Consider the following 12,877-nt stretch of genomic DNA (forward strand, 5'->3'; position numbering starts at 1 on the left):
TTTCTATTTTTTTAGTAGAGACGGGGTCTCGCTCTTGCTCAGGCTGGTCTCGAACTCCTGAGCTCAAACAATCCTCCCGCCTCAGCCTCCCAGAGTGCTGGGATTACAGGCGTGAGCAGAACTATGGTTTTTATAATCGGAAAGCATCAAGGGAAGCACTGCTGAAACACTGCTAAAACTTTTAAGCGCTTTTAACCCAGGCTATTAAGACCTCTTGCAAGTTCGGCATCCCAAATCTGATAACCTGAAATCTGTAGTGCTCCAGAATTTGAAACGTTTTCAGCAGCGACATGACACTGAAAGGAAATGTTCATTGGAGCGTTTTGGATTTTGTATTTTCAGATTTGGCATGCTCAATTAGTAAAACTGAAAAAAAAAATCCAAAATCCGAAACACCTCTTGTCCCATGCATTTCAGATAAGATATACTCAACCTATAACCTCAGTAGTGTAGCTGTGAAGTCATAAAGAAGTTGATGTTTTGTAGGTAATTGACTGCTCTTCGAACTGATTTTATAGCATCAATGAATGTTGAAATATTTTTTTTCCAGTATTGAAGAAATGTTTTGTGAACCAAAACTTATTTTTTTTTAGTGTAAGATTAGCCATCATGCAAAACTTACTGGTCAAGCAGTTAATAAAGTATACATATCTCATTGAGGAGTTTTGTACATTTCAGTTATTGGAAATAACAGCAATTATATCAGTTTTTGAATGGTTCTGAGAGTTAATTAAGTTCCTCTGCTTCTTAAAGTTGCCAGTCCTGGCTCTTTTGGGGTCTATGCATTAAAAATTCTGGAAGCTCTTTTAGCTGTAGTTTGAGCAGTGGGTTGATCTTCTGCTTCTGTGGTTCGCTTGTGTTTTAAAAACAATTCATACTTTAAGAAGTTGCTGTAGCTGTCATACTTCATGAGATTGAAGATCTGGTCCTTGAGTTTCTGGAACATCAGATTCTTCCATAATCTTTTCATTGAGCTGAGACTGTCCCTCCATATTGACTTGTGACAAGGCCTTACTGGATAGTAGATAATCTTTGCCTTTTCCTGCATGTTTCTTTTTTTTTTCTTTTTTTGAGACAGAGTCTGGCTCTGTTGCCCGGGCTAGAGTGCCGTGGCATCAGCCTAGCTCACAGCAATCTCAAACTCTTGGGCTCAAGCAATCCTCCTGCCTCAGCCTCCTGAGTAGCTGGGACTACAGGCATGCGCCACCATGCCCGGCTAATTTTTTCTATATATTTGTAGTTGTCCAGATAATTTCTTTCTATTTTTAGTAGAGACGGGGTCTCGCTCTTGTTCAGGCTGGTCTCGAACTCCTGACCTCGAGCGATCCTCCTGCCTTGGCCTCGCAGAGTGCTCCTGCATGTTTCTTATCTTGCATTTTCTTAAAATCTTCACATGCTAGCCAAACTATTTTCTTCACTAAGTTACTTTTAAAAAGATTTCCTAAATCTTTTCATGCCTCTGGGTCTCCCAGCAGATTCTCCAGGGAAGCTGTCCATTGGCTGTGCTCTTGAGACTCTGCTAACACTACCATCACTGTCATGGATATATTTACTAGTCTATTATAAAAGATGTTACAGTGGATACAGTTGAAGAGATACATAAGGCATGGCGTGAGGAAAAGGATGTGGAGCTTCCATGCCCTCTCCAGGCACACCACCCTCCAGGAACCTCCATATGTTTAGCTCTCCGGAAGCTCCAGTGTTCAAATATTGTGACAATAGATTATGAATTATAGGGCAGACTATTCAAATTTTGTGAATTAGGTATATAAAATATATAGAATATATAAAGGGCTTGTGAAGGAAGGGTATGAGCATTTGGAGGAAATTTAATCAATGATTTCAGAATATGGTAAGATACTGTGAAGGATAACTAGAAGGATGTTATGTTGTGCAAAAGAAAAACAAGTACAAATTATTATTGATGTTCTTCTCTAGAAACGACTACAAAAAGAACTGTTGGCTTTGCAAAATGACCCACCTCCTGGGATGACTTTAAATGAAAAGAGTGTTCAAAATTCAATTACACAGTAAGTATTTGATTTTTAAAGTCTTTTCCTTTTTTAGTGATGTATGAATGTATACTTTTTAAAAATACAAAATTATTTTCATATTTTATCCCATTCTCTTCCACCAAGAGGTAAATATAGTAAACAGATCTTATTCTGTGTATTTATATACACAATCAGTTTTGGTTGACATCATTGTATCATATTATACACATTGTTGTATAATTTGTAAAGCTTTTTTTTTTTTTAAACCATATCTTTGATTAATAAGCTTTTTGCATGACAGGGCAACATGTAAACATTTTTGCCTGACATTGTATATGAAATGATTCTTATTGATAATACAGTAGTTTGATATGAGGTTATTTATTAAGTTTTTAGAAAAACATTTAGGGCTTTGAAGAAAATAATAGTGAAGAGGTGTCCCGTCCCCATCCCCTAAACACGTTAATTGCATCCCGTACAGTAAGTTGACTAAATGAAATTCTGACTCTCAGCAATCTCCTAAAATAGATAAGAAGCTTTTCCATGAGGATGAAAAGGTTAGGGGCAGAAGGGAGAACACAGAAGTATTCTAATTCCGTTTCTTCCTTGGGAGTGGAGCAGAAGGTCCTTCCCAGGTATGATATCAAGAAGAATAGAATGATAAGGGTCCCCTCTCTTGAACGAACATTTGAAATGTTTTTAAGAGTATCATTCTAAGATTTCAACAACCTGTACAGTTGATCCTTATCACTCTTTTGATTTAATAATTTTGTTAGACAATAGTAAATGTTCCAAAATTGGAGGGAAATTTAAAATAATTGATCCACCACTTTTTAAAAATCTCTAAAAACATAAAAGGAAAAGAAGCCAGTATGATAAAAATTTACTGTAAGCCAACTCGTAGGACAAATGGGCCAATAAAACATTTAGTGTATTCTAGGCCCAGGAAGTAAAAGTGACCGAAATTCAAATAACTTACCCTTTCAAAAGAAACAATTTTGATTACCTTAGACTTTAACATTTAAATACTTAAGATAGGAGAAAATGTCATACAAATCTTTAGCTCTATAACAATCTCTTTAAAACATTGCTGAGTTCTCAGTTGGCTTTTTATTGATAGCAAACAAAATTTGAAACTACTGTTCTAAAACAACCAAAAATGGAGCACACACATTTAGAGTGTATGGCATTTGTTTTATATAATTAAGCAAAATTGGACTGTCTGACTTATTTTTCGTCGTGGTGCAGATTGGGTACCATTTTCATCTGCCTCTTCTCTCCCTTTGTTAATCTACCTCAGAATATCCTATAATAGCTAGCCCTGCTGTTCCCAAGGAAATTGCTAGCAAAGAGATTGCTTCCTCTTTCTCTCTTTTTTTTGTTCTTTTTTTCTCTTTCTTTTTTTTTTTAAGGGGGCGTTGTGAGGAGTGGTGCTCAGTTTCTTTGTTTTTTTTGTTGAGACAGGGTCTCACTCTGTTGCCCTGGGTAGAGTGCAGTGGCATCATTGTAGTTCACTACAACCTCCATCTCCTGGGCTCTAAGTGATCCTTATGCCTCAGCCTCCTGAGTAGCTGGACTACAGGCACATGCCAAAATGCCTAGCTGATTTCTTTTTTTTCTTTTTGATAGAGATGGGGTCTCACTCTTGCTCAGGCTAATCTTGAACTCCTGAGCTCAAGCAATCCTCCTGCCTCAGCCTCCCAGGGTGCTAGGATTACAGGCATGAGCCACCACACCTGGCCTGCTTCCTCTTTAAACTTTTATTTTTTGGAGTGGGTTGGGGAAACCATACAACACGATGATTTATAAAAAGTTAAAGGAATATTTTAAAGTTTTACAAATAGAAACATTTTTATAGATCATCAAGTAGTTATGCCACAAATTAAAACTGTCAAAGCAACAATATTTTTATTGCAGAATAAATTCTGTCATTTAGAGATATTGATAAGGCAAGGATTTTTTTAGAATAATTTATTGTAAATGAGCCATAAAAATTTTATTATCCTTGCACCATCTTCCAGGATATAAAAATAGTCTTATAAAGGATCAACTTGTTAAAATAGGATCATATGGAATGTGGATGTGGGTATGGAAGATGCATAAAGAAGATGATGAAAGCACGTTAAGAAGCTTTCTGGAAGACAGTTTGACGGCATGTGTTAAGACCTTAAAAACACAAATACCAAACCCTTTAACCATATACCCCCACACCATCGTAAGGAAGCAAAAGAGATACAGAAAAAGATTGACTTAGAACCAACTATATTCATTTTATCGTTACTAATTCTAGAGGTAATTCGGGAATGATACAAATGTCGATAATATGCAAAGGGTTTGTCAAGGCAGTGCGGTGAAATGGCATGACTTGAATTATAGTCTATAATCAGCATGTAAGGCAAAAATTTTATATAGTCATAATACCTTTGAAAATCCCTGAGAAAGGTCATATTTGTATGTATCTTTTCCTAATAAATTCACCAAAGCCAGTTTTTCCTTCAGTGGAGAATAGATGGCTGTGTCTTTGATTAGAAGCCATGATGTGTGAAACAATACAAAATTCTATTGTTTAAACATTAGAATTACTGAGTAATACATACAGAAATTTAAGAACGGAGACTGATTGACAGAACAGCACCTGCAGTTAGTCCATCGAATCCTCACCCTGGAGCGTATGCTTATGATTGGAATCGTAAACACTGATGGTTTGAATTTATGTAATTTAAATGTGTACATAATGCATGTTCTGGACTTCTGTTTCACAAAGGCATCAGTGATATGGAAAACCACAAAATGACTGGAAATGTACAAAAATATGTACAAAAAAATTAACAGTGGTTATCTCTGGATGATTTTTATTTTACTGATACTTTTCTGAATTTTCTATAATGAACATCTTTTTTATTATGAAGTTATTAAAAATTACCATGCACAATGTTGAAAATTATACCCTTTTTGACCTATCTCATGCAGATACTACAAGGATTGATGAGATACTTGTTTAGCTCTTATTTAAAAGCTGTGCTTGAATAGATCACATGTAAGTTTATGGTACATATTGTGTTCTAAAAATTACCATATAAACAGAATGAAAGAGTACCACTTTTCCCTTGGAATATCACTCTGCCTAGTGGATGTTGGGGGATAGATTAAAAAAGGAATTTTGAAGACTAAGAGGGACCTAGTTTATAAAGAGAATAGAGGGTTTTTTTGTTTTGTATGCAGCTTTCACATTTTATTTAATTTGCTGTGTACTGGCTCTGAGTCAGGAATGCCTTAGGTTTTTTGCATTTATAGTGTTATTTATCTTTTAAACAGCACTATAAGGTTGTTATCTCTATTGAGGTAGTTAAAACTGGAGAGGTAAAATAGCTTATTCACACAGCTAGTTAAGTGGCAGGTTAACTACCACTTCACTGTAACTTCAGTTGTAACTATAACTGTCTAATTTCACTATAAAATATTGTTTCTTGGGTCTGTGGTCATGTCTTTTATTACCATGTATGGTACTCAGGATGCATTCCGAAAATGAATAGCCATACTCTTAAGGGTCTGTATGCCTTAGCTGATTTCTTTCAGAGAATAGGCACATTTATTATTTTGTATACTCCTAAGTCCATAGTATGTATGATGATGACTAGAATCCCAACACTGTTCACTGTTTTCTATCTTCTTTTTGTTTTCTTGTATTTAAAGTACAAGAAAGTTTTAGCCTTGGAAAGGATAAGATAAAAGGAATTGGCCAGGTGTACAATAATTAAAAGTGACGGAACTATAATTGGGAACTCATTCTTAAGGACTTCAGTTCACTTTTGCTTCTAAATGCTACCCAATCATCTTTGCTATCATTATTTCTTATTCTTTCCCCCACTCTTTTAAAAAAAAATAACAACAGATAGTATTCAGAATATTAATAAAAACAGATTTATAGTCATGATTTGTTATATTTGAAAACAAAGTAAGCTTGCATAGATGCTGTAGACATCTATTCTGGGCTTTATTAAACAATGAAAATGTGGAGATAAAGGATATCTCTAAAAGATAAAAGATAAAGGGCAATATATAGATCTTTGCTTAACCATCAAAGTTAGTGGACTGATACCAGCTTAGCTTCCTTTTCCTTGTTTTCTCTAAAATATTGGTAAGAAAATAGATCTGACAGCTACTGTTCTCTGAAGTTATTGTTGATACCTACTACCCCCATTGCTTCTACCATTGATATCAGAAAAGCAGTTGATTGGTTTATGTATCATCAAATGAATTAGTTGACTATGTATAAAAATTTTTTTAGTCAATGTAGAAATAGTCTTTTGAAAAAAGAAGATAGCATAAATTGCATAGGAAGAGCACACAGACTTTGGTGTCAACACACGCGTGTTTGGGTTTTTATTTTTTGTTTGTTTCTTCAGGACTGGGTTAAAATTTGGCTCTGTCCTTTGCTAGCTGTCTGATGTCTGACTTTGATCTAGTTATTCTACCCTTGAATGTCAGAGAAGGAGATAGGGCAGGGGGTGTTAATAACCACTCTGAGAGTTGTGGGGAGGATGACATATGCTGTTACACACAAACGACTCTAGTCCCAGAGAGGATAGAGGATGTACATGGTGTTCCCTTTTCTCCTTCTCACCTCAGTCCTTTTATGTTAAGTTTTTAATTTGTTTTTTTCTATTCTAGGTGGATTGTAGACATGGAAGGTGCACCAGGTACCTTATATGAAGGGGAAAAATTTCAACTTCTATTTAAGTTTAGTAGTCGATATCCTTTTGACTCTCCTCAGGTAATTGCCTTGCTTTTTAAATTTTTACTGTATTTTTGGTTACAAAGTGCTAAATTAACGATTTTTGACTAAGCAGAAACATATAAAAGAAATTATAAATATGTAGATGGATTTGTTATTTTATTATCTTATTTGTGATATAATCAAGACAGTATGGATATTTTACTTTATTGGGATTAGGGCTTTGCTGCATTTGTGCTTCTAAGAACTTAAGATTGTTTCTTATCCATAGATGTTAATAGAAAAAGGGGTAGAAGTTGGAGGCTGCAGTGAGCTCATGCCACTGCACTCCAACAGAGTTAGACCCTGCCTCTACAAAAAGAAAAAAGAAAAGAAAAAGGGATAAGAATCTAACCAGGCCTCTAGGTTGTGGGAGAAGCTAGCATTTTGGAATAATTTAAGGCACTTCTTCCTAAATCAGGTGATTAAATGACATGGTAAAGAGTCTCTGCTGAAAGGAGCACTTTGATTTTGCATCAACATGCTGTCTTTGCAGCCTTTTAGTGCTGCAAGGGCAGAGTACATTACCAGATGTTAAATGTTTAGACTTCAGCCCCAAGTCTGATCCTTATTTGAGTCAGAGTCAGTTTAGTTAATGGCTTAATACTTAGACAAGGGATAATGGTAGTAGAGGAATATTTTTGAGAGCTATTTAGCTGTGGTAAATGATTAATTGAAGGTTAGAGAAAGGAAGACCGTAGGATTACTTCCAGGTTTCTGGCTTGGTAAGACAGGTAAATAAGTTACTAGAGTTACTTACATTTTAGAGAATTATTATAACAAAGCATTTCATTTTAAAATTTGAGGTTTGTAAGATTTGTTGGCTAAAATAATAAGACTCAATGCCAGCTTTCTTTACTATTCTTTACTATTTCTTTACTAGCTAATGAGGTGGTCTGGAAAATGAACCAAATACCTGAAATATTTCCCAGATACCTGAAATTCAACTTGTTAGGTACTAAAATATGCTATTTTGAGGAAAATCATATTTCATTACTACTTGAAACAGAATGTAGCAAACATAGCTTAATCTTGGCCATGTAGGAGAAGAGATGGAAGTCAGTTACTGTATTGTGCTATAAAGAGATAATTGTTTTAAAGCATAGGATTTAACAGATACTGACTCTTTGAGTCCTAAAGTTTTCATGTGAGCAGAAAAATTAAGACTTTGGGGACTTATTTTTACCATTTTCATAAAAATTAAAGTGAAGGGTTATGTGCTATCTAGTTGTCTATAGTATGCATCTGTAGACTATCATCAAAGGCCATAGCAAACATCTTTCTTCTCTCCAGAAAATCATTTTCACTTTCTTTTATCGCCTTGGCTTGTCAGCATCATTTCTGACTACTACTGCCTGACGACAGTGAGGTCTCAGGTATCCATCCCCTTGTTACCTTCAGCCTATTTGTCTACCTTACTTCAATTAAGTTTGTTGTATGAAAGAAGAATACAACACACCAACTCAGAAGCTTTTGACTAGGTGGATATTGGGGGAAGGCTTGTTCTGTGAGATCACAACTTCTTCACCAGAGGCAAATATTTCTGTAAACATGAAACCAAGTCAAAAAAGTGTTTCTAAACTTTCTCCTTAGCATTTAATTTAACTTAATTTAGAAATCAAATATCAAACTTAGATATCATTTTGAATTTCATCTTTAATATTTCTGTAAGTTATAATATTTATAATAAATTCTCCTAGTCATCTTACTTCAAATTCCTTTTATTCTGCCGTGATTTTACTTCTGCCCACTCTTCTGATTTTGGTGTTATCCAGGTTCTTTATTCAGCACTTCCTTACTTTTCTTTCATCTTCAGTCATCGTAAGGAGCTAAATCCCACATCTATAGCTCTGGGAACACCTCTTCTTTGTAGGGTTTAATTTCACACCCTTGTTGGACATATCTGCTTGAATGCCTTCGGACATCTCAATTTTTTTTTTTTTGAGACAGAGTCTCACTGTGTTGCCCGAGCTAGAGTGCCGTGGCGTCATCCTAGCTCATAGCAACCTCAAACTCCTGGGCTCAGGCAATCCTTCTGCCTCAGCCTCCCGAGTAGCTGGGACTACAGGCATGCGCCACCATGCCCAGCTAATTTTTTCTATGTATTTTTAGTTGTCTGATTAAGTTCTTTCTATTTTTAGTAGAGACGGGGTCTCGCTCTTGTTCAGGCTGGTTTCGAACTCCTGAGCTCAAACAATCCGCCCGCCTCGGCCTCCCAGAGTGCTAGGATTACAGGCGTGAGCCACCGCGCCTGGCCGACATCTCAAATTTAACACATCTAAGCTCAACCCTTTCCAATAACAAAATAAGGAAAAAAATTTTTTCTTTATCTTGAGTTATAGTCTGTCTACTTTATATTAAATTCTCCCCTTTCTCTCATTCCTTCATACAATTTTTCAAATCCTTTTGCAGAATTTAAATCATTCCACTTCTTTCTTACTGTTGATGCTGTAGTCCAGGTTTTTAGTTTTCAGTTGAACTGTTTATAGTAGCCTTTAATTCTTTCGACTTCCTATTCATCCTTTCATAGTGCCATTAGATTTCTTTGAAGGCACATTATCTGGTTTCATATACACACACACACACACACCACCACCCCCCCCCCACAGTAAAACCTCCTAATGGTTCCTTATTTCCTGTGGAATCAAGTTTTTAGCCTGGCATTCAAGTCCCATTATGATCACATCTGAACTTAACCATTTCTGCACACATTCCCTCCATGTGGTCTATGTAGTAATATTTGTATCAGACTTCATAATTTAACTCCTGTTCTCATTTTATCCTCTAACAACTCTTAATGAAGTGATCAGGGGAGGTAGAGTCATCCTCATTTTAGAAATGAAGAAATCGAAGTTTGTAGAAGTGAAGTGTGGTGGTATTTATGTTTTAATAGCTAGTTAGAATAGTTAAGACTCAAACCCAAGTCTTTCTCTCCTCTAATATTATACTGCCAATTAAGTATGAATATCAGCAAAAGAAAAATGTCTTCTGTAGTTACATTGGGGTGGGGAAAAACACCTATTAATTCATGCAGTCATTTTCTCTCTGAAAGTGTAAGAGTATATGTGGAATGAATGCTACCTTTGAAAGCTCTACGGCAGTTGTTCCCACTCTTTCGGGATATGGGGATTCCTTTTTAACATCAGGTAATTTTGTAGTCCCTTTCATGTCAAAGAAATTGTATATTCGAATACCTATTGATGTAAAAAATGACAGAACTACTCTCAAGCCGGTAATACTTTTAAATTATTTTTAAAATTTTATTAATCCTGTCATCGGTATGGTTGAAAAATAATAATGAGTCCAACAATCAGTGCTTGATGTGCTTATAGATTTTAAAATTTTTCCAATTTACTGAAACTTTCCAGAGGTCTATTGCTCTGGAAAAGTGGTTGGAACCACTACTCTAGGGCAGTAAATTTCCTCATTCATCAAAGATTTTATTTGATGAGACTCTGCATTATTGGCACTTCAACTAGTCTTTTTGTATATAGGACATTTGTAGCCCATTATAAGAATTTTGACTTTTACTCTGAGTTAAATGGGGAAGACTTTGGAAGATTTTGAGCAGAGGAATGACATGATCCTATTTACAATCTGGTGGTTGTGTATCATATAGACCGTTGACGGCACAAGGGCACAAGGAAACCAGATAGGCTATTACAGTAACCAGGTTAGAGATGATGGCGACTTGCATCAGAAGGGTTTCAGTGGCAGTTATGGATGATAGCTGTATTTTGGACATATTTTAAAGGTAGAATCAGCAGGATTTTCTGATGGATTAATTTGGAGTATTAAGGAGAGGAGTCAAGAAAGACTCCATGAATTTTGACTCATGCAACTGAAAGGACAATAAATTGAAGTATGAATTGAATGCTTTGGAAGCAAAAGGGAAAGCAGTGACCAGTTTAGAATAGACTAACAGGGCAGAGAAAAAACTTATTTGAACTGGTTGAACTGGGCCTTAAAGGACAAGAAGAATTTATTTGAAAAGTATAGGGCAAAGCATGGAAGGACTTGGCCTCTTCTGTGATTTGTGAGCATATGTTCTTGTAGTTTTATGTGTAGGTACATGTAGGGCTATAGTAGGAGATGAAAGTGGAAGAATATTTGGGAGCTGATCAAAAAGAACCTCAGAAGTGTGAGGGAGTTGGAGATTTATCTCATATGCATTAGGAGGTATGGTCACTCACATCCACAGCTTGAGTGAAGTCCTCAAGCTTAGTATTTTATTCTTTTGCCGCTTTTCCTTTCTACCTTTCCTTTGCATTAGGAACTCTTCCATTAGTTCATATATCCACTATTTATATTCCTTTCTTCTGTCAAAACATTCTGAAATGCATCTGTATTATTACCTTGTAAATGTCTCACTTATTCAGGGTTTTTGAGCTTTTTAGCTCTTAATTTTTGTTGAAGAAATTTCATGTATTTTAGAAATAGGGGAAATATTTATTTTAGAGGAAGGAGGACACTCTCTCTTTGTTTCTGAAACCATTTTGATGCTAAGAATGGTGCTGATTGATTTTATTATAACACTTTGAAAGTACTGGGGCGTCTTCATTCCCGCCGCTTATTCACGTCTCCTTAACAGAGACCCTTTTTTTCTGTTGCTCCAAATTCCTTCATTGCAGAGATCCAAAATCTCTTTTCATGGTATCCTCATCCTTTCTTTTATTTCTTGTCTGATTCTTCCCTGCTCTTTCATGTGATGATGGTCAAGCTTTCCAAAGTATTTTTTTTTTTTTTTTGAGACAAAGTCTCACTGTGTTGCCCTGAGTAGAGTGCTGTGGAGTCAGCCTAGCTCACAGTAACCTGAAACTCCGGGGCTCAAGCGATCCTCCTGCCTCAGCCTTCCGAGTAGCTGGGACTACAGGCACACACCACCATGCCCGGCTCATTTTTCTATTTTTAGTAGAAACGGGGTCTTGCTCTCGCTCAAGCTGATTTTAAACTCTTGAGCTCAAGCGATTCTCCCGCCTCGGCCTCCCAAAGTGAGTGGTAGAATTACAGGCGTGTGCCACCATGCTTGGCCCAAAGTCTTGAATAACAACTCTTACTACCTTGAATTATCTAGCATCTAGGACAAGGTGGTGAACAGTGAACCCTATTTATTGAAACCTTGAAAGTGAAGCAGATAGAAGATTGGTAGGTTAGAAAAACATAAGGTAGAAAGGGGAGAGAATGGTTACCATCCAAGGGAATCCAAGTTAGTTTCATCGTGTCCAGGAGTTTTGTCTTTGTAATACATCTACAGCTGCACGGTAGTGGTGATTATGGAATATGGGGAAAAACTTAATATTGTTGCTACTGATAACATATAAGGGGACTAAAAGGAGAATTGAATTGAAAACTATGCTAAAATTCCAATCCCCAGTCATTTTTGTCAAATATTTGCCATTTATGCTAGACCACCTATACTATATATTATACATAATTCAATATCTGATTTACTTTTCATTATAACAATAAATTCAAGGCCAAGGCAGGAGGATTGCTTGAGGTCAGGAGTTCGAGACCAGCTTGAGCAAGAGTAAGACCCCATCTCTACAAAAAATAGAAAAATTAGCCAGGAGTGGTGGCATGCGTCTATGGTCCCAGCTACTTGGGAGGCTGAGGCAGAAGGATCACTGGAGCCCAGGAGTTTGAGGTTGCAGTGAGCTATGTATGATGATACCACTGCATTCCAGCCTGGGCAACAGAGCAAGACCCTGTCTCAAAAAAATAAATAGAAAATAAAAACAAAACAATAAATAAAACAAACTCACTGCTTATATGTTCAGTTGTAACTGCTCATTAAGTACTGTCATCTGCTTATGATTTTATCAGAGAAAACATTCTTTCATGTTGTCCCTGGAGAAACCTTGGTGTCCGTGCTATAGATTGGCTTTTATAATTATAGCCTGTTTTATACTGCTCATTGCATATATACTATACTTTGACCTAGCTTGATAGCATATTAGGTGACTGACTTTCTATTTGTTTGTAAATTAATCTCTATGCGAATAATCTAAAATAATAGAACGAACAGTGTACATTATAGTGAAGATATTGAATGACTAGTATCAAAACACAAAAATGTAAGAATACTATGTTATATAATTGATACTTT

The 12,877-nt window shown here is 36.1% G+C and overlaps 1 protein-coding gene across 1 annotated transcript in view; it reads left to right on the forward strand.

The window, feature by feature from the left end:
* Nucleotides 1-12,877, forward strand: part of UBE2W (ubiquitin-conjugating enzyme E2W (putative)) — a 61,234-nt gene that overhangs the window by 30,909 nt on the left and 17,448 nt on the right. The window contains exons 2-3 of the mRNA XM_012663102.1: nucleotides 1,939-2,030; nucleotides 6,666-6,768. Coding sequence (XP_012518556.1) covers nucleotides 1,939-2,030; nucleotides 6,666-6,768 — 195 coding nt within the window. The remainder of the gene's footprint in view (nucleotides 1-1,938; nucleotides 2,031-6,665; nucleotides 6,769-12,877) is intronic.

This window comes from Propithecus coquereli, unplaced genomic scaffold (assembly GCF_000956105.1).
Source record: "Propithecus coquereli isolate 6110/MARCELLA unplaced genomic scaffold, Pcoq_1.0 Scaffold8, whole genome shotgun sequence".
Lineage (NCBI taxonomy): Eukaryota > Metazoa > Chordata > Mammalia > Primates > Indriidae > Propithecus > Propithecus coquereli.